The sequence below is a fragment of the Staurois parvus genome, unplaced genomic scaffold (assembly GCF_062004578.1).
Source record: "Staurois parvus isolate SC_StPar_1 unplaced genomic scaffold, SC_StPar_1.0 ptg001054l, whole genome shotgun sequence".
Taxonomy (NCBI): domain Eukaryota; kingdom Metazoa; phylum Chordata; class Amphibia; order Anura; family Ranidae; genus Staurois; species Staurois parvus.
Window position 1 is genome coordinate 229 of NW_028318850.1, and position 21,441 is coordinate 21,669.

General features: G+C 44.8%; 1 protein-coding gene across 1 annotated transcript in view; it reads left to right on the plus strand.

Annotated features, from left to right (window-relative positions):
• Nucleotides 1-387: 387 nt before the first annotated feature.
• LOC149440755 (myotubularin-related protein 13) overlaps nucleotides 388-21,441 on the plus strand; it is a gene marked incomplete at its 5' end in the record, with an annotated part of 208,535 nt that continues 187,481 nt past the window's right edge. Inside the window, one exon of the mRNA XM_089658165.1 lies at nucleotides 388-537. Within this exon, the coding sequence (XP_089514291.1) occupies nucleotides 388-537 (150 nt within the window). The remainder of the gene's footprint in view (nucleotides 538-21,441) is intronic.

Consider the following 21,441-nt stretch of genomic DNA (forward strand, 5'->3'; position numbering starts at 1 on the left):
CCCCTCCCTCCCCCTCCCTCTCTCTCCCCCTCTCTCTCTCTCTCGCTCTCTCTTCCTCTCCCCTTTTATGCGTTTTCTTTCTTCCTACCTCTCGTTCTCCACCCTATTTATTTTTTTCCTTCCTTATTTCCTTTCTTAATTTCTCTCTCCCTTCTTCCCTTTCTTTCCCTCTTCTCTATTCCAACCTCTCTCCCTTCTCTTTCTTCCTTCCTTGCTCTCTGTTGTCCTTTCTGTCTTCCTACCTCTCTGTCTGCTGCCTTCTCTATCTTCCTCTCTCTCTCCCTTCTTTCTCTGTTTCTCTTTCTATCTTTCCCCTCTTTCTTTTTCCCTCGCTTTCTACCTCTTTCTTTCTTTCTTTCTTTCTTCTCCACTCTTCTTCTTTTACAGAGTCTACCAGCTGCCCTGCGTGCACTGAAAGGAAAAGCTGCCAGGCAATGCCTGACGGAGGAACTCGGTCACCACGTTCAGCAGAACCGCGCCATCCTCAACCACCAGCAGTTTGATTACGTCATCCGAATGATAAACTGCACACTCCAGGTACCTTCTTTTTCCATGTAAACATTTTGTGACCAGGTAAAATATACCTGTTACCTTACGTAGAAGAAGCCTTTCAAACACTGAACCAAAATCTAGCCTATCCGTTCAATAGAATCTGGTAACATCAGTAAAACACACAGACTTCAGAAGCGAGGGAGATTTAGGCCCCATGTACACGGGACACTTCTGAACGATGGAAACTGACTGCTGGAAAACGTAGGTTAAAAAAACGTATGTTTAGCCGCCTTTGCATACCGCGTTTATGTGCATTTGCGTTTAGAAGCATCTTTTAAAGATAAGCACAGGAGAACCTCCCAAATGCCCAGAATGCACTGAAAAGTGGTAAATTATTAACTCTTTCAGACTGTTTCAGAGAAATACAGAGAGTAGAAGCAGAGACAGCAGTATGTGTTGAGATTAGCTCAGGTGTGAGTTGCTCATTAACATTTCTTTTGTTTCCAAGGGTGGGAAAGGTGTCTGGTGGACGGAGTCATTAAGGCCACCTGGCAGGGGGTCTTCATGAGGAATATGAGGTGTGAATGGTCATTAACATATCTTTTGTTTCCAAGGGTGGGAGAGGTCTGAGGTGTGAATGGTCATTAACATATCTTTTGTTTCCAAAGGTGGGAGAGGTCTGAGGTGTGAATGGTCATTAACATATCTTTGGTTTCCAAAGGTGGGAGAGGTCTGAGGTGTGAATGGTCATTAACATATCTTTGGTTTCCAAGGGTGGGACAGGTCTGAGGTGTGAATGGTCATTAACATATCTTTTGTTTCCAAAGGTGGGAGAGGTCTGAGGTGTGAATGGACATTAACATATCTTTTGTTTCCAAGGGTGGGAGAGGTCTGAGGTGTGAATGGTCATAAACATATCTTTTGTTTCCAAGGGTGAGAGAGGTCTGAGGTGTGAATGATCATTAACATATCTTTGGTTTCCAAGGGTGGGAGAGGTCTGAGGTGTGAATGGTCATTAACATATCTTTGGTTTCCAAGGGTGGGAGAGGTCTGAGGTGTGAATGGTCATTAACATATCTTTGGTTTCCAAGGGTGGGAGAGGTCTGAGGTGTGAATGGTCATTAACATATCTTTGGTTTCCAAGGGTGGGAGAGGTTTGAGGTGTGAATGGTCATTAACATATCTTTGGTTTCCAAGGGTGGGAGAGGTCTGAGGTGTGAATGGACATTAACATATCTTTGGTTTCCAAGGGTGGGACAGGTCTGAGGTGTGAATGGTCATTAACATATCTTTGGTTTCCAAGGGTGAGAGAGGTCTGAGGTGTGACTTGGTCATTACAATGTGTGACAAGCTTGGTGGAAACATCCTGTGTTCAGTGTTTTGTCCATCTGAGTACCTTGAAAATGCTTTGCATTTTTCATGATGAAAAAAGGCTCTGGACAGCATCGGGAACTGGAAGAGCTTAAAAAAAAATTCAAACGCAAATGCTTATAAACGCGATTTGCCACGTTTTTAAGCGTTTTGCTTTTGAAACGCTGATAAAATCGTCTGCTGAACGTAAGTTTTCTGCGTTCAAAAAAACGACTGTAAACTCAAATGCCTGTAAACGACTATAAACGACGATGTGTACATGGACACATAGGAAAACATTAGGGAGAATTCAGGGGCTGCTGAAAAAACGCTGAACAGCTCCTAAACGTGAGTTTATCATCTGCAGTGTACATGAGCCCTAAGACATGAGATTTATATGTTGGCCTATGCATTGGTACTTATAGGATGACTCCACAAACTGTAATAATTACCGGTGAAAAACAAGCTGGGCTGCGGCACGTATTCTCTCGCTAGCATCCATAAACACGTCCCTACCTTTTGTGAATGCGCTTAACGACCGCGCCAATGTGCTCCAGCGTTTAATCTTGCTTACAATTATGATAAGATTTATGGCTATTTACTGAGCGCGGTCCAGCATTGCACTAAGGGGGGTTTAGCTTCTCATTCTGAACATTTTTATCCGGAGCTGGGAATGCTGTTGGTGATGTTAACCATCTGCAGGATTTGTTTATAGAGGAATAGAGCATCTCCGCTGCTGCAGTCCCTAACGAACATCTAGCTTGTCTGATGGTCTGTGCTCTCCTGTACACCTCGTACCTTGTCTGTTCTGATTACTTAGATTGGATGGAATTCCTTTCATCCATATATCTTATATACCATGCTAACAATAACCAGAAGTAACACAAAATCCAGGCAAACCGCTAAATACACAAAATACATAGAAGGGAGCTATTTTACCTGACATAGGATGTGTGCTCCTGTCAGTCCAGTCCTAAGATTTACACAGCTGTGGCACACAGTTCAGCCCTGCATGGCAAGGGAGGAGACCTGATTTTTCTCCTCCTGTCGAACTCACGCACTGAGTTGAATTTGGCTGCACTGCAACCTTGTGCAATGCACACGATTGTAGTATGTTAACGTGGCATTACAGGGATAATGTAGATGGTGAGGAGGCAACACGACTCCTCGACGCCTATTGTATGCCCTCCGAAAACAGATCCAAGCGCTGGTCGCTCTTCAGAGGGCACCACAGTCCACCGCACGTGTGAGAGAGCCCTTACATACATCTATCTATCCATTCAGTCGTATCCGACCCTTGGCGATTGCATGGAACGTCACTCGTAAGCGACTTTTTCCATGAATTCTCTTAGCCATTATTTTATGGTGTAGGTTGCCAGGTCTTTCCCCAACCCCCACCATGCAGGAGATCCCGCATGGCCAGGGATGCTTACATACACACAGGAAAAAATCAAAAAAGGGTGCGCTCACTTACCGTGATAAAAAAGAATTTATTGAGAATGACAAAAGTTTATACTCACAAACCAAGAGTCCTAAATAAAAGCAAGGAACCATGAGCTCTGAGGAAGGGAGCTCGCCTCCCGAAACACGTTAGCACACGCTGTCGCAAGAACACCATTTGCTGGGACTGTCACATTGGTTCTTTGCTTTTATTTATAACTTTTTTTTTTTTTGGTTTGTGAGCAGGGGCGGACTGACAACTCATGGGGCCCCCGGGCAATAGGGGATCATGGGGCCCCTGTGTCCTTGCCCAAACTCAAAAAAGCCTATGAAAGAGGTACCAAGGACATTTCATGGGGCCACCTACTGACCCCAGGCACTCGGGCAGTGCCCAAGCTTCCAAATGGTCAGTCCACCCCTGTTCGTGAGTATACACTTTTGTCATTTTCAATAAATTCTTTTTTTATCATGGTAATGCATGAGGAGAGTGCGCCCTTTTTCGATTTTATCCAGTATCACCAAGATTCCCCAATCTTTAGAGGGCTCCACCTCAGCGAGTGACTGGTACCGTGTTCTTAGAACGTGTGTGGACCTGAGCTCTGGTTTTGTTTTCTTTCATGTGTTACATAGGTACACATACTTAAAGTAGAAATTCATCCAAAAGGGGAAATTCAGCTTTTCTGCCTCCTCACCCCCACTTTTGGATACTCCTTGGGGGGGTATCTCGTTTTGATAGGTATCTGCTTCCAACTTCAGTCCCCATCTGTTTGCCTGCAGCGTTCTAGGTTGGGCAGCACAGTGGCTTGATGGTTAGCACTTCCGCCTGGTAGTACTAGGGTTGTTGCTTTGAATCCCAACCACGGCACCACCTGCCTGGAGTTTGCATGTTCTCCCTGTGCCTGCGTGGGTTTCCTCCGGGATGTCCAGTTTCCTCCCACACTCCACAGACATGCTGGTAGGTTAATTGGCTCCTGTCTAAATTGCCCCTAGTATGTGTATGTATGAATGTGAGTTAGGGACCTTAGATTGTACGCCCCTTGAGGGTTAGGGGCGTACAATCTATGTAAAGCACTGCGTAAATTGACGACTCTATAGCTGAAAGAAATGTCACATGGCGCTGCAAGAAGCCGGCTGTGAAGCCGCAAGGAGTTTCAGCCGGCTTCCCAAAGTAAACATGTCACAGCCAGGGACCTGAAGATTGGCAAAAAACCGGCCTGGGTGGGAACGCTGGAACGCTGGACAGGTAAATGTTCTTTTATTAACCACTTGCTGACCGCAGATAGCCGAATGACGGCTACACTGCAGCCGGTCAGTTCTGGGAGGATGTCATATGATGTCTTCCCAGACACGCCCCGGGGGGCCCGCACCCAGCGATCTCCGTGATTGCTGATCATGTAATATGGTAAAAGGCCAGCCGCAGCGGTGACCAATCACAGCTCACACAGTATTTCTCAATGGCTGCAAGAATGCAGCCAGAGAGAAGGAGAAATGATTGCTTTTACAGCCTTTATCAAGCAATCCGTGTAAAAAAAATAAATCTTCATCACCCCCCCACAAGTAGTACAGTGTCACCATGGTGACACTGTACTGCTAGGGTGATAGTATGTAGGAAAAAAAACAAATAATATAAAAATGTAAAAAAAAAAAATTTTTTTAAATTCTAATTTTTGGTTATAAACTAATTTGCGTTTTTTTTTTTTTTTTTTTTTTTTTTTTACTAAAAAGATACATTTTGGCCAAGATTTGTAATGAAATATTATTTATTTGCAAAATTTTATAAGAAAAACACTTTTTTTCAAAATGTTTGGACTTTTCATTTATATAGCAAAAAAAAATAAAAATTCCAGTGGTGAATAAATACCACCAAAATAAAGTTTTATCTGTCTCAAAAAAATGAATAAAAATTCATATGGGTACAGTGTTGCATGACTGCGCAATTGTCATTCAAAGTGTGATAGCGTTGAAAGCTGAAAATTGGCCTGGGGGGGAAGGGGGTGAAAGTGTCCGGACTGGAAGGGGGGGAAAGTGTCCGGACTGGGAGTGGTTACTCTACTTTTTATATATATATAGATAGATAGATCTCTTTAACCATTTCAATTCTCTGGTACTACTATTGGGGGATCTTTCATTTTTAAGTATTTTTCCGAAGCTCTAAACTCATACCATTTACCCCAAATCTTTCTAAACTTTTCCATTTCATCTTTCTCCATGTAACAAAGTTCCTCCATCCTACTAACATATTCTACTCTATCCATACCCTCATTGTCGGTGGATCCTGGGCCTTCCAAAACCTAGGAATTAAACCCTTAGCCGCAACAATCAGATGATATAATAAACTGTTTTTATATTGTTTTATTGACAACTCTGCTCTATAGAAACCCATGGATCCTTCTGGATAGATGTCCCTCCCAGGATCAGGCCCTCCTATCCCTCTTGTATTGATCTGTATTGTTGCTGTATTGTTTCCCTTTATATTGTAAAGCGCTGAGCAAACTGTTGGCGCCATAAATCCTGTATAATAATAATAATATAAATCCTGTATAATAATATAAATCCTGTATAATAATAATAATATAAATCCTGTATAATAATAATATAAATCCTGTATAATAATATAAATCCTGTATAATAATAATAATATAAATCCTGTATAATAATAATAATAATATAAATCCTGTATAATAATATAAATCCTGTATAATAATAATAATATAAATCCTGTATAATAATAATATAAATCCTGTATAATAATAATAATATAAATCCTGTATAATTATATAAATCCTGTATAATAATAATATAAATCCTGTATAATAATAATATAAATCCTGTATAATATAAATCCTGTATAATAATAATAATATAAATCCTGTATAATAATATAAATCCTGTATAATAATAATATAAATCCTGTATAATAATATAAATCCTGTATAATAATAATAATATAAATCCTGTATAATAATATAAATCCTGTATAATAATAATATAAATCCTGTATAAAATAAATCCTGTATAATAATAATAATATAAATCCTGTATAATAATATAAATCCTGTATAATAATAATATAAATCCTGTATAATAATATAAATCCTGTATAATAATAATATAAATCCTGTATAATATAAATCCTGTATAATAATAATATAAATCCTGTATAATAATATAAATCCTGTATAATAATAATAATATAAATCCTGTATAATAATAATAATATAAATCCTGTATAATAATATAAATCCTGTATAATAATAATATAAATCCTGTATAATATAAATCCTGTATAATAATAATAATATAAATCCTGTATAATAATATAAATCCTGTATAATAATATAAATCCTGTATAATAATAATATAAATCCTGTATAATAATATAAATCCTGTATAATAATAATATAAATCCTGTATAATAATATAAATCCTGTATAATAATAATGTCCCACAAATCTCCTGTATATGATAAATTATCTCCTGCCAATATAACTGAATGTTTGGGCATTCCCACCATATATGAGTCCCTGTTGCCCCACATCCTCCCAACATAAAGGTGATACTTCTTTAGAGCCTAAATACAAAGAATACTTAGTATTGGGAATCCTAAGATTGATCTGAAGGCAGGGGCGGACTGACCATTCGAGTACTCGGGCACTGCATGAGAGCCCGGGGTCAGTAGGGGGCCCCATGAAATGCCCCTGGTACCTTTTTTATAGGCTTTTTTGTGTGTGCTTTGAGTGTGGGCAAGGACACACGGGCCCCATGATCCCCTTATGCCCTGGGGCCCCATGAGTTGTCAGTCCGCCCCTGTTTGAAGGTTTCAGCAACCATTAGCTGCATGCTCATTAGCAGTCACATTTGGATGTGATTTACCTAGCGGATCCCCTTTTAATGAGGTGTCATGTGACCGATATCCATGGCGGGTGTGACTCAGGCTTAGTCAGTATGATTGTGTTCCCCTCTGTAGTGTAAAAAACAAGGAAGGCAAGAAATAAATCCCTACTTCATCACATTACCGGCAGCAATAAAAGAAACAAACCATTAAAATGTCTGTAAATAGCTGCTCGGTTTATATTGTAAATTCCCCACTTTAGGTCCCATCTCAGCAGTTTATAATACCGGCCCAGATCCTTCCCATCATGGCTCCTGTCTGGCACATGACAAGCCATGCACTCATCATTGTCCCGGCCAAAGCTTTACTCTAAGTAAATGGCACATTGCGTTTTACAATGGGAACCGGCTTAGCGCTGCCGAACAACGGCTTGCTAATGTGAAAAACAGGATGCGGCCACTTAACTGCGATCTGTTCTTGGCAGGATTTCTATTATGTTATCCTACACATGTGTGAGCTAATGTGGTCGTCATATGTCATGGCGATCCAGTGCAGTCCGGACCTGTGATCTATGGGGTTGATTTATGGCATCTTGCACCATACACTAATGCAGGCCATAGACGGGTCAAAAATCGGCCTATTTTTCGGCTGAAAAAAAAATCGGCCGATTTTCGCACCGTTAGTGGGTTAATTGGTCGGCCGTTTTTGGGGGTTTTGGCACATTTTTTTTTATCGGTAAAGTTGGAAAAGAAGATGGGCAAATCGGCCGATCGTTTTACTGATAAAAAATCTGCGCATGAGCAAGAATAAGAATAAGGAGAAAAAGAAGAAGAAGAAATAAAAAGAGGAATAAGATAAAGAAGAAGAAGAAAAAAAAGAAGTAGAAAAATAAAAAAGAAGAAAAAAGAAGTAGAAAAAGAATAATAATAAGAAAAAGAATAATAATAAGAAGTAGAAAAAGAATAAGAAGAAGAAAAAGAAGATTAAGAAGAGGAAGAATTCCAGTCCGCTATTATATTTTCTATAAAACGTTTTCTGGTTGCAACAATGTATCTATTTGTATCCGAATAAAAACATCTGTATCCCAAATGGATACATTGTTGCAACCGCAATACTTTTTCATGTCAAATATAATAGCGGAGCTCTCTGTAAGGGACAGAAGTAATTAAATGCTGGCCGTAGACGGGATAAAAATCGACCGTTTTTTTTTACCGTTGGTGGTAACGTCGGCTGATCGAACGATCGATTTATAAAAAAACAGCCGGTTTTCGAGCCGTCTATGGCCTGCATAATAGTTTCCATCTAAAGCCCTGATGAAGGTGAGATATTGAAAACCCCAAAATGCAGTGGAAAAGGAATAACGGTTGCATGAAAACGTCTCTTGAATTATAACCATGCATCTGTCGTTTTCTCCATGAGGCTCCATTCACAATGGCAGTTAGAGCCGGTGCGAATAGAAGTGGCAGGAATCAGAGATGCCTGCTGCGGCCCTCAGTGGGGAGGTACGGCCACCAGGACAATTCATTATAATGCCAGGTCGCCTGTGGCCTCAGTTATCACCACTGACTGTGCAGAGAGCCACGAATAGCTGTGGCCACCAGCGACCTGTCATTATAGTGAGCAGAGCTGGCAGCTCCACCTAGCCGCTGACAATTGCAGTAGGAAATGCCGCTACCATTCACATTGGCCTTAATCGCTAGTGTGGGTGTAGCCTAAGGCTTTGCCCTTCTGGATTAGAGTAGAGCGCTCACCATTTGCTGTACTCTTGACAATGTTGTCACTGTGGTAGAAACGTGACAATGTTGTCACTGTGGTAGAAACGTGACAATGTTGTCACTGTGGTAGAAACGTGACAATGTTGCCATCCTGGCAGAAATGGGACAATGTTGCCACAGTGGCAGCACCATGACAATGCTGCCACCAAGGTGGCAATGCATCAATGTTGCCACCGTGGTGGCAACGTGACAGTGTTACCACCTTAACAGTGTTGCCACTGTGGCAGCTAAGTGACAGTGTTGCCATCAAGGCAGCTAAGTGACATTGTTGCCACCGTGGCAGCTATTGACAATGTTGCCATCCTGGCAGAAATGTGAAAATGTTGCTACATTGGCAGCGCCGTGACAATGTTGCCCAAAAGGTGGCCACGCATCAATTTTGCCACCATAGCGGCACCGTGACAGTGTTGCCACCATAACAGTGTTGCCACCGTGGCAGCTATTGACAATGTTGCCATCCTGGCAGAAATGTGAAAATGTTGCCACAGTGGCAGCACCTTGACAATGTTGCCACCAAGGTGGCAACGCATCAATTTTGCCACCATGGCGACAACATGACAGTGTTGCCACCGTGGCAGCAACGTGACAGTGTAGCCACCATAACAGTGTAGCCACCGTGGCGGCAAAGTGACAGTCTTGCCATTGTGGCAGAAAAGTGGCAATGTTGCCACCGTGGCAGCTAAGTGACAATGTTGCCACCATGGCAGCTCGTGGCAATGTTGCCACCATAGCAGCAACGGGACAGTGTTGCCACCGTGCCAGCAACGGGACAGTGCTGGCACCGTGGCAGCGATGAGACAAGTGCGCCGTTGTGGCAGATATTGAGGGGAAATCAAAAGCTAATGCAGGCCCTAGAGCCTTCCACCAACCACAGTAAAAATAAATAATTCCTATCACATGGGACCTGTGGAAGAGCCTTCAAAGCACCCCCCCCCCCGATCTCTTGATGGTCTTCAGTACTTCCTGTACAATCCCACAACAAACGCAGCTCATGATTTGTGACTTTACCCTGACTTGGCTGCTGCACACTTCTTCCAGGTGAAAGGCAGTCAGGCAATTGGCATTTTCAGCAAGCCCCCACCCCCTTTTTCATTAATTTGGCCAATTCGGATGGAAGTAGCGGAGTCCTCGGAGCAAATCAGCCATTTTGTTTGTTGTTTATGTTTGCGGTATGATTCTGGAACGCAGCGGACGATTGGAGTTTGTCATATAACACGCCCATTGCGCCAATAAATTAGAGTATTTTTTTTTTCTTACTTTGTGAAAGTGTTTCATGTTCCTTTTATAAACAGCTAATAATTTTAATAGGATTCCAGTTTCTGGTTTCAGAGGTGAGAAATAATTCGTAGATTAGTGGGGGTGTTGCGGTAATATCGGCCCGACTGCGTCCAGGAACAATCCTCGCTATTTAAGGCCGCCAAAGCAGCGTACGCGGGATTCCTGGCATCGCTCTGCTATAGTTAGTAGTGTTGGTGCGATTATATAAAAGGGCTCATTACTCTTATCACTGTGACTTCTGATTCAGATTGTTAAATACGTATAAAGTGCTGGTGACCTCAGTCCAACAATGTGCTGTCGCTGTACTGACCCCCTCCTCTGATGCACGTAGACCAGCAATGTGCTGTCACTGTACTGACCCCCTCCTCTGCTGCACGTAGACCAGCAATGTGCTGTCGCTGTACTGACGACCTCCTATTCTGCACGTAGACCAGCAATGTGCTGTTGCTGTACTGACAACCTCCTCTGCTGCACATAGACCAGCAATGTGCGGTCACTGTACTGGCGACCTCCCCTGCTGCACGTAGACCAACAATGTGCTGTCGCTGTACTGACCCCCTCCTCTGCTGCACATAGACCAGCAATGTGCTGTCGCTGTACTGACCCCCTCCTCTGCTGCACATAGACCAGTAATGTGCTGTCATTGTACTGACCCCCTCCTCTGCTGCACATAGACCAGCAATGTGCTGTCGCTGTACTGACCCCCTCCTCTGCTGCACATAGACCAACAATGTGCTGTCGCTGTACTGACCCCCTCCTCTGCTGCACGTAGACCAACAATGTGCTGTCACTGTTCCGACCTCCTCCTCTGCAGCGCATGGACCAGCAGTGTAGCCACCAAAAAGTTGGAAATTAATTTGTTGAAGTTTGGATGGATCATTTTCTAGCAATGATGGGCTGAACAGAAAAATTAGATCGCAAACCAGGAACTTTATGAGGAAAGCTGATCCATGAATTTTTCATTAAGGTTTATTAACACTTCAGTATGAATTATGAATTTTTTATGCAATATTTTAAATTGGCCCAATAAACATAAAATACTGAAGACATAAACCCCCCACAATAGAATCCATTTACATTGTAATTTGTCATCCGTGCAGCAGTGCCCTCTAGTCTGGTGGATCCCCTGAGTCTAACTGAAGGTATTTTCATGTTCTTCTCATGTATCTTAATAAATGCCTCTGAAGCAGTTCATTCGAGTTATACAGAGTCACATATAGAGGTCTATAAATTAGGCTTTATGTGCCCGTTTGGAGCATGCTTCCAGTGAAGCCCCATAAATACCAGCGTGATATATGGCGTGACCCACAGTTGTTTCTGGGCCGCTTGGGGGTGCAAGGAACAGAATTCTGCTGACTGACTGTCATCTGAGACTGGCTGTCCATGTTCTGGACTGCAATATGTTAAAGGATAAGTTCACCTTTTGACAAAATAATAATAAATGCACATTTTTTTGCAGGTTATGCATTATTTTTTGTTGCAGGAGCCTGGAAAGCATTGCACCGTCAATCGGCACATAACTGGCGCCATGCAGGTCTCCTGCAGACCTGTCAGTACATCTGCTTGCTTGTACAGGCAACAGATATACTGACAGAGAATCAATGAACTATTACAGCGCTGTGGCAGTTCATTGAGAACTACAAGCCGACAGCTGCTAAAGCTGTCAGGACTTGTAGTTCATTCATTGAACTTTGTGAATGAATGACACGGACATGTGGGCGGAGCCCCGCACTGTTATAAAAAGTGACAGCTTGTACGGGAACTTCTCCTTGTATTGCTGTCACGGAGGGAGGGGGCGGGGGGGGATTTGGGCAGCGGTGGCAGCATTGGGAACCCTAAGAACAGGTGTAACATGTAACATTTTCCCAAAGATGAACTTATCCTTTAATGCAGCATGTTTAGTGGCCCAGCTGAAAGCTAACAGCACAGTACACAGCTTACTTAGATATATTCAGTTGTGCTCAAAAGTTTGCACCCCCTGGCAGAAATTTAGAAATTTTAGCATTGATATTGAAAATCTGACTGATCTGCCAAAAAATGCTCTTTTATTGAAGGATGATGATCATATGAAGCCATTTATTATCAATGGCAACCACGGCACCACCTGCCTGGAGTTTGCATGTTCTCCCTGTGCCTGTGTGGGTTTCCTCCGGGTACTCCGGTTTCCTCCCACACTCCAAAGACATGCTGGTAGGTGACTTGTCTCCTGTCTAAATTGTCCCTAGTATGTGTATGTATGAATGTGAGTTAGGGACCTTAGATTGTACACCCCTTGAGGGTTAAGGACCTTAGACTGTACGCCCCTTGAGGGTTAGGGACCTTAGACTGTACGCCCCTTGAGGGTTAGGGACCTTAGACTGTACGCCCCTTGAGGGTTAGGGACCTTAGACTGTACGCCCCTTGAGGGTTAGGGACCTTAGATTGTACACAACTTGAGGGTTAGGGACTGATGTGAATGTACAATATATATGTAAAGTGCGGAGTAAATTGATGGCGCTATATAAGTACCTGAAATAAATAAATATGAAGTACAGCTGAGGTGAGAGGATCACTAGGCTGTGTGCTTAAAGCGGAGCTCCACCCAAAAGGGGAAGTTCCACTTTAAGGACTGCTCCCCGTTAAGGATTGGCACCTTTGGGGGCAGGGGGGGGAGCAGGTACCCAAATTTGACAGGTACCCGCTCCCACTTCCGGTCTGATCGCCTAGGCCAGGGGTAGGCAACCTGAGAGCCGTAGGACTACAAGTTCCATCATGCCTCTGCAAGTCATAGCTGTAACTGTCAGTTTTGTAATCTTTGCAATGCCTCATGGGAAATGTAGTTCCACAACAGCTAGAGAGCCACAGGTTGCCTACCCCTGGCATTGGCGATCGGAAACAGAAGATGTCCTCCCTCCCTGTAGTCTTGTGGCACAAATGACAAGTCCCAGAAGACTACAGGACCATTCATGAAGAGCAGCGCTACTCACGCATGCGCAGTGGGCACCCGGCTGTGAAGCCGCAAGCTGTCACATCCGGGTGCCCACAATGAAGATGCCGGCCTCCTGGAATACAGGACGGCCGGTGAAACGGGCTGCGGGGGACACACCACGGGACCAACGGACAGGTCAGTGGCTGTTTTTTAAAAGTCAGCAGCCACAGTTTTTGTTGCTACTTTTATTTTTTGGCAGGGTGAGCGGAACTCCGCTTTAACTTTCCAAATTGTTGGTACTTGAAGTAGAATCGCGTGTATGCGTCTGTAATAAAGACCGCTCATTGCGGCTCTCTCTCCTTGTGCGGGATGAATGGTCTTGTCTCCGCCCCCTCCTGTAGTTTTTTTGCAGGCAGCTTGTACAGGGTGGAGCCTGTTGGGTCCCTCCCACAGGCTATGTACAGCGCAGTGATGATGTCACTGCACATTTTACCGGGGTTAGCCAAAGGATTTGGTGTACGCAAAGCAGATTTCCATCCTTTGAGGAATCTATTTAAAGAAAGCTTTTGTGCCCGGAGTTCAGCTCTAAAGCAGAGGGCCCATCGACCTCTTCAAATAGACATTTCATTTGTATGATGAAACCTGAAAATCGCTTCTTTCATTGGAATGCTTGACAAACGCCAACCCCCCCCCCCCCCATCATGTTGCGTCACAATACGGCTGGGGCTCATTATGTAGATGAACATGAGTCTGGATGTGACAATAGCCACGAGCGATGGCTTTGCGGCCTGTTGATGGATTCTACCTTCCATGCTACAAATAGCTCACTAATCAGAAGCAGTCGCTGCCGTGTTTGGAACCGGCTCTCCCATCTTACATGCACCTAATTCAAGACAGACATCGCTCCGTCTGCCGCTGTCTGTGTCTGTGCTGCTGTTGTGGCCCTGAATGTAAAGAATGTTTGTATCCCTCGTATACAAAATTCCTTCTCCCCGAGAGGAGGCGACGTCTGCCAACTGCAGAGGGTCCTGCATAACGTAATACATCTGTACTACTGCAGAGCGCTCCGCGTAATACTGTACTACTGCAGAGCGCTCCGCATAATACTGTACTACTGCAGAGCCCTCCCCGTAATACTGTACTACTGCAGAGCCCTCCCCGTAATACTGTACTACTGCAGAGCCCTCCCCGTAATACTGTACTACAGCAGAGCCCTCCCCGTAATACTGTACTACTGCAGAGCCCTCCCCGTAATACTGTACTACTGCAGAGCCCTCCGCGTAATACTGTACTACTGCAGAGCCCTCCCCGTAATACTGTACTACTGCAGAGCCCTCCCCGTAATACTGTACTACTGCAGAGCCCTCCCCGTAATACTGTACTACCGCAGAGCCCTCCCCGTAATACTGTACTACCGCAGAGCCCTCCCCGTAATACTGTACTACCGCAGAGCCCTCCCCGTAATACTGTACTACCGCAGAGCCCTCCCCGTAATACTGTACTACCGCAGAGCCCTCCCCGTAATACTGTACTACTGCAGAGCCCTCCCCGTAATACTGTACTACCGCAGAGCCCTCCCCGTAATACTGTACTACCGCAGAGCCCTCCGCGTAATACTGTACTACCGCAGAGCCCTCCCCATAATACTGTACTACTGCAGAGCCCTCCCCGTAATACTGTACTACTGCAGAGCCCTCCCCGTAATACTGTACTACTGCAGAGCCCTCCCCGTAATACTGTACTACTGCAGAGCTCTCCGCGTAATACTGTACTACCGCAGAGCCCTCCGCGTAATACTGTACTACCGCAGAGCCCTCCCCATAATACTGTACTACTGCAGAGCCCTCCCCGTAATACTGTACTACTGCGGAGAGTCTTGTCGGTCACCTCTCCCACACTATATAGTGAAGGGGGCGACATTAACGGCCATTGAAGCCTGCCTAGGAACCCCCACTCCTTTAGACTGACATCCATTCATCAAAGCATTTTGATATTTGCATAACTCCTCCCAAGAGCCAGCCCACTGCTTACATCAGGACTGAGGGCTCTTGAGAGGAGCACTGAGTACAGCACAGTGCCAGGCCCCTCCCACCAGCCTCGTTCTGCCTGCATTCCTTAGAGAAGCACAGGCACCCAGTGTTAACATCATGGGATCCAAAATAAGTCATCTAATGAAAATGGAAATATTTTATTTTAAAAATGTTATTGGCATGTTAATGATGGGGGAGGGAGGAACCAGGGATGGCAAAATGGAATCATATTGAACTTCAGCTTTAAATGTTTCACTGTCTGTCACAGCACTCGCTGGAGCGCCAGGCAAGAGAGGAGAGGTACTGCAACGGGCCTCGGTCCTAAGCCACACTCAGAGCCAGCTTTCAATCAGGCAGCTGGGTGTATCCTGACAATATTGTAGGGATCCTTCCAGAGCCTGGAGCGGTTATGCAGCTGATAGCCTGCAATGACCCACTGTTATTGGCTGACTCCGGGTCACAGGAGAGCCAAAGTAAGTGCAGTCCAGAGACCCACAGATGAAGTACGGGCAAGAAAAGTGTTGACCATACGTACTATGCACAGCTGGGGTGAGAAGATCACTAGGCCATGTGCCTTGACTTTCCACACCATTGTTACCTGGAGTATAAAATACAAAGCTTTACTTTTCCAAATGTCCATTTGTTGCTTGATCCAAATTTACCGAAAATTTGTGGTTTTTACTGATGACAATCCGGTGATGCGTCCCCGAGTCTTGCCGGTCACGTCCCCGGGAATGTCCACCGGACTGGGATCAGATTTTTTCATGTTTTGTGTCCTCCAACACGGCTCCGTTTTAATCAGTTGTTTGCAAGGGTCACGGAATGCTGTTGGCGGGCTGGTATCACAGCTGGAGCAGTTTAAAGGCTTGGACTGGGGTCGCTGGAGAGCGATGCCGCCCCGCTGTGAGAACAAAGTGCGCGAGGATCCTGGCATCCCAAACATTTCCTCTGCTCCCCATTATAGACACACGCTGTCGCTGTTTATGATGGGAGGCCTCACGACGCTCCTCCCAAGCATGCCTGGCATCCCAGATTTAAGAAATGTCAGATGTGCTGACACAGGGCGGGGGTGGGGGGGTGTCGTACTGTCATTTTATTTCTTTTTTTACATCAGTCCTTTGTAATAGAGCAAACAAAACAGTCGCTGTGCTTTGTCACCAAATAAGCCGGGTTCAAAGAATTGTGCAACGGCATTGCAGTGATTAATAAAAAATGCAAAATTTGGTATCCATTTTTATTCCCTGCTTTACATTGCAAAGCAAAAAAACATCCCTTGTTCTTTTTAGGCCCAACTTCAGCCAGAACATTTCTCCAGCTTTCATTGGAGAATAGTCAGACCTTTTGTTGTTGGAACATACAAAAGAGGTGCCAGACCTTCCATTCATTATACCCAATGTTGTAAAAGGCCATCTCATTGGTCAAGCTGACTTACTGCGCTAAGGCTGTTTTTCATGTACAAGAACACCCCCAAGGGGAGGATGGTCCTGGAAAATTGTCCAACGTGTTTTGGGGGTTCAGACACTCCCCCTTTCTTTATGAATCCCATGCTGAACAAACTGCTGGTGGCCAGATTTTACTTTATACATACAACTGTCATTGCAATCCAGTGTCACCCAGTATTACTTGAGCTTCTGTACCACATCACCCCTGATGAAGAGTGTAACGGAACCGACCCAGTCTGCGCTTGGGTACGTCCGTTATACTACCGCTTCCCCGTACGAACACCAACCACAGACAGCACAGCAGACCATACAAGACTAGACGACATCAGGGGTGGACTGACAACTCATGGGGCCCCCAGGCAATAGGGGATCATGGGGCCCCTGTGTCCTTGTCCAAACTCAAAAAAGCCTATGAAAAAGGTACCAGGGGCATCTCATGGGGCCCCCTACTGACCCCGGGCCCTCGGGCAGTGCCCGAGTTTCCAAATGGTCAGCCCGCCTCTGGACAACACCAGTCTTGAAGTAAACCAGGAAAAAGACTACATTATTTTAACACAGATACAAGATATATACACTCAAGGGAACAATCCCCCCTCCCTGTATAATGACACAGGGCGGGGCATTCTACCTTTAGTAACAAGAGACACACCAGTAGACAGTCCCATCAAGAGGGAGGCTGCTGGAGATACCTCCCACCAAGCCAATACACATAAACACATACATCCCATAATACTTTGCTCCCAAGCAAGACACACAATAGAACAGTGGGATGCAACCACATTCCATTAAACAATCCACAACTCCCACCCCAATATTAGGACAGATCACCCTGTACCCCTAACAGGCACAGGGTGACTTACACATAAGAGGGATATGAGGAGCTGAGACAGGGGTCTCCCCACCTCTCCAAAGTGACTCCTGTCACAAAGAGGGAGTGTCTCCAGCCCCAAAATGCATTGCCATTCTTTTTCTTTTGATTATTAAAATATTTTGGACTCTTTGATCTTTGATGCGGCATCCTTACCGGTTCTTTTATAGGTAAACGTTAAAGTAGAATTCCAGGTTACCACCTAGCTAGTCTTAAAAGTGTTCTCTCCCCCCCTCCTAACACCCATGCTGACTGACCTGTATTACATAGTTACATAGTTAGTCTGGGTGAAAAAAGACAAAAGTCTGTCCAAAAAAAAAAAAGTTATAATCCTACACCCACAGTTGATCCAGAGGAAGGCAAAAAAGCCCAGCAAAGTATGACCCAATGTGCTCCTGCAGGGGAAAAAATTCCTTCCTGATCCCCCGAGAGGCAATCGGATATTCCCTGTGTAAGAAAGATGTATATACTTACCTATTTTCTCCCTGCTTCAGTTCAGTCATGTGATCTGCTATGTCAGCCAATGGTGGCTGCAGGGAAGAGGAGGGAGCGCTCAACAATGGCTGCAAATTCTGGGAGCGGTGAGGTCTTCCATAGGCTAATGCAGGCCATACATGGTTCGAATTCCGAACGATTTTTCGTCCGAAAACGTTGCTCGCTTGGTAATCCGATGGTGCCATCAATGATTTTGAATATTGGCCGATCAAGTCATAAACTTCACCCCATATAATAGGCGAAACTTCAATTCCTTTTAATGTCACAGCTCGGAAAAACGATTGTACAATTTGACCATCATTGAGTCGAAAATCGGTCATTTTTCACAAATTTTCCAACATGCCTGATCACCGAAAAGGGGAGGAACCACAAAAATCGGCCGGTGCCATTGAACAGAGTGAAAATCGGCTGATTATTATTTTCAGACGTAAAATCGGTCGAATTTCGACCCATGTATGGCTGGCCTTAGTATGGTCCATCCCTTGTTGGCGCTGCATTCTCTCACCATCATTGAGTTGAAAATCGGTCATTTTTCATGAATTTTCCAACATGCATGATCACCGAAAAGGGGAGGAACCACGAAAATCGGCCGGTGCCACTGAACAGAGTGAAAATCGGCTGATTATTATTTTCAGCCGTAAAATCGGTCGAATTTCGGCCCATGTATGGCTGGCCTTAGTATGGTCCATCCCTTGTTGGCGCTGCATTCTCTCACCATCGAGTTGAAAATCGGTCATTTTTCATGAATTTTCCAACATGCATGATCACCGAAAAGGGGAGGAACCACGAAAATCGGCCGGTGCCACTGAACAGAGTGAAAATCGGCTGATTATTATTTTCAGCCGTAAAATCGGTCGAATTTCGACCCATGTATGGCTGGCCTTAGTATGGTCCATCCCTTGTTGGCGCTGCATTCTCTCACCATCATTGAGTTGAAAATCGGTCATTTTTCATGAATTTTCCAACATGCATGATCACCGAAAAGGGGAGGAACCACAAAAATCGGCCGGTGCCATTGAACAGAGTGAAAATCGGCTGATTATTATTTTCAGGCGTAAAATCGGTCAAATTTCGACCCATGTATGGCCGGCCTTAGTATGGTCCATCCCTTGTTGGCGCTGCATTCTCTCCTGTACAGTTGCCCCTGGCTGACACAAGGGAGCCGGATCACAGGACCAGACCGGAGTGACCTGAAAATAGTTACGTATGTACATCTTTTTTACACAGATTAGGCAGCATAGGTGTTAGCAGGGGGGAGGGGACTAGTTAGGTTTCGCCTGGAATTCTTTAATTGCTCTCTATGACATCATTGGGATGATTTCCCCTTACTTTGCTCCTGCATTATTGGCTAGTCCCAATCAAGTCTTTCAGACCTTAGTGAGTGGGTATCCCAGTGCTAGATTCTCACTGGCCTGGATCTCTATGGTTTTCTTGGCTTGTAGTGTAATGTAGCAAAAAGGTTGAAGCGTCACACCTTTGCTAAAAGGTCCAGTGAGGACATTATTCCAGTAAAGGTAAGAGGGCAATCAAAAGAGTAGCCAAAGCATTGCAAAATTTATAAAGCTTGTTTGAACTGTCAGAAAATAGAGGGAAGAGAGCTGAAATTACACTCTGCAGGACTCAGTGAGGAAAGCTCTGAGAGCTGATTGGAAGAAAGGGACACACCCCCTTTCACACAGCAACAGAGCTGTGGCTGTCAATCACAGGCTGTGTGCTGGAGCGCTCTCCCCATCACTTTTTTTTTCTCCTGGTGTCAGGAAAACTTGTCAGAAGTGACTCATGCTGATAGCAGAGGAACGAGGCAGCAGACAGAAATGACGCTTAGTGCTCTGGACTGAGACAAGTACACACTATAGAGGGATATGCTTTGATCATATTGTCTAGATATTTCCAACCACTTTAACTGGTATGTTAAATGGTATATTTTCTAGTACAATGATCTGCATAGGTCTGAAGGTCCAGATAACATCTAGTCCACATACATTGTTTTCTATCTCAAGCCTGGATGAAGGAAGTGTTTTTGGACCCCAAAACACTTTGGCTGTTCTTTTGATTGTCCCCCTATCCCTTATTTGCTATAAAGTCTCATCTGAACCATTTAGCAGTGATGCGGTTCTTTAGTTCACATTTTTAGTACAATATCAGGTCATTTTCCACTGGTGTCTGTTGATAGGGCAGACCAGGGGCGGACTGACCATTTGGAAACTCGGGCACTGCCCGGGGTCAGTAGGGGGCCCCATGAGATGCCCCTAGTACCTTTTTCATAGGCTTTTTTGAGTTTAGGCAAGGACACAGGGGCCCCATGATCCCCTATTGCTCGAGGGCCCCATGAGTTGTCAGTCCGCCCCTGGGGCAGACACAGCTGTCTTGATCAGTTAGGGCTCATTCACACGGGTGCGCTGCAGTACCGTACTTGCGTGTGTTGGTACACTGCAATGCCATTCAGATTAACTGGAACTCCCATTGCACCCTCCCAGAGCACCCCAACAACGGATGTTGCTACGCATTGTACTTCGTAGTCAAGAATGCTGTATGCATGATTTTTGGTCCATTGTGGTCCAATGGGCAGGCCATTCAAATGGATGAAACACAAGGCAGTATTGGTCGGGCTTCCCCAGCCTTATTTGGAGCTGCACAACTCTACATGCATTGGTGGTCGATCTTTCCAGGTCTGGTTCCATCTAGTCGCCACCCGCCTGGGTCCTTGAGCGCAGGAGATTTTGTTTATGATCTACAAGGCAGTGCCAACCAAAGGATAGGCACGGACACTGGCATCAAATGTTAAAAAAAATAATGAACAGTCCATATGGAGTCCATAAAATTATGGGATAAATAAAGGAGATAGTCTACTTTAGGCTGCTGATTTCCAGAGTAGAAGCAAATTCTCTGTAATGGAAGACAAGAAACAGAAATATCGCCTTTAAGTGTAGCATCACAATGGTGACCATCCACCACACACTGGCACTCCATACTTGGGTCACGGTGTGCCCGTTACCTGATTTCAGCATGTGAGTTGCCACTTGTGACGGCTTTCTTCTATCCCATTAAAACATTGTGATACTACACTTAGAGGCGCTATTTCTGTTTCTTGTGTTCCATTCAAATGGAGGAGCTGCCTTAAAGCGGAGTTCCAGCCGTTTAATTATTTTTTTCTTAAGGCACCCACGTGAGAGTGGCAGTTTAGGCAATGCAAGTTGAGATCGCCTGTACTTCGCTTTCTTTATAAAAAATAAATTTACTCACTGCACCCTCATATTGTGAACGCTGCCATCTTAAGTGTCGCTCAGACCTTCTTCCGGGAAATTGTGCAGCTGGCTACCCAGCAAGTACTTCCCGTTTTCGCTCCTGCACAGTGTGAATGAGTGATCTCGCACCTGCGCAGTGTGAAGAAGGAGCGATCTCGCACCTGCGCAGTGTGAAGAAGGAGCGATCTCGCACCTGCGCAGTGTGAAGAAGGAGCGATCTCGCACCTGCGCAGTGTGAAGAAGGAGCGATCTCGCACCTGCGCAGTGTGAAGAAGGAGCGATCTCG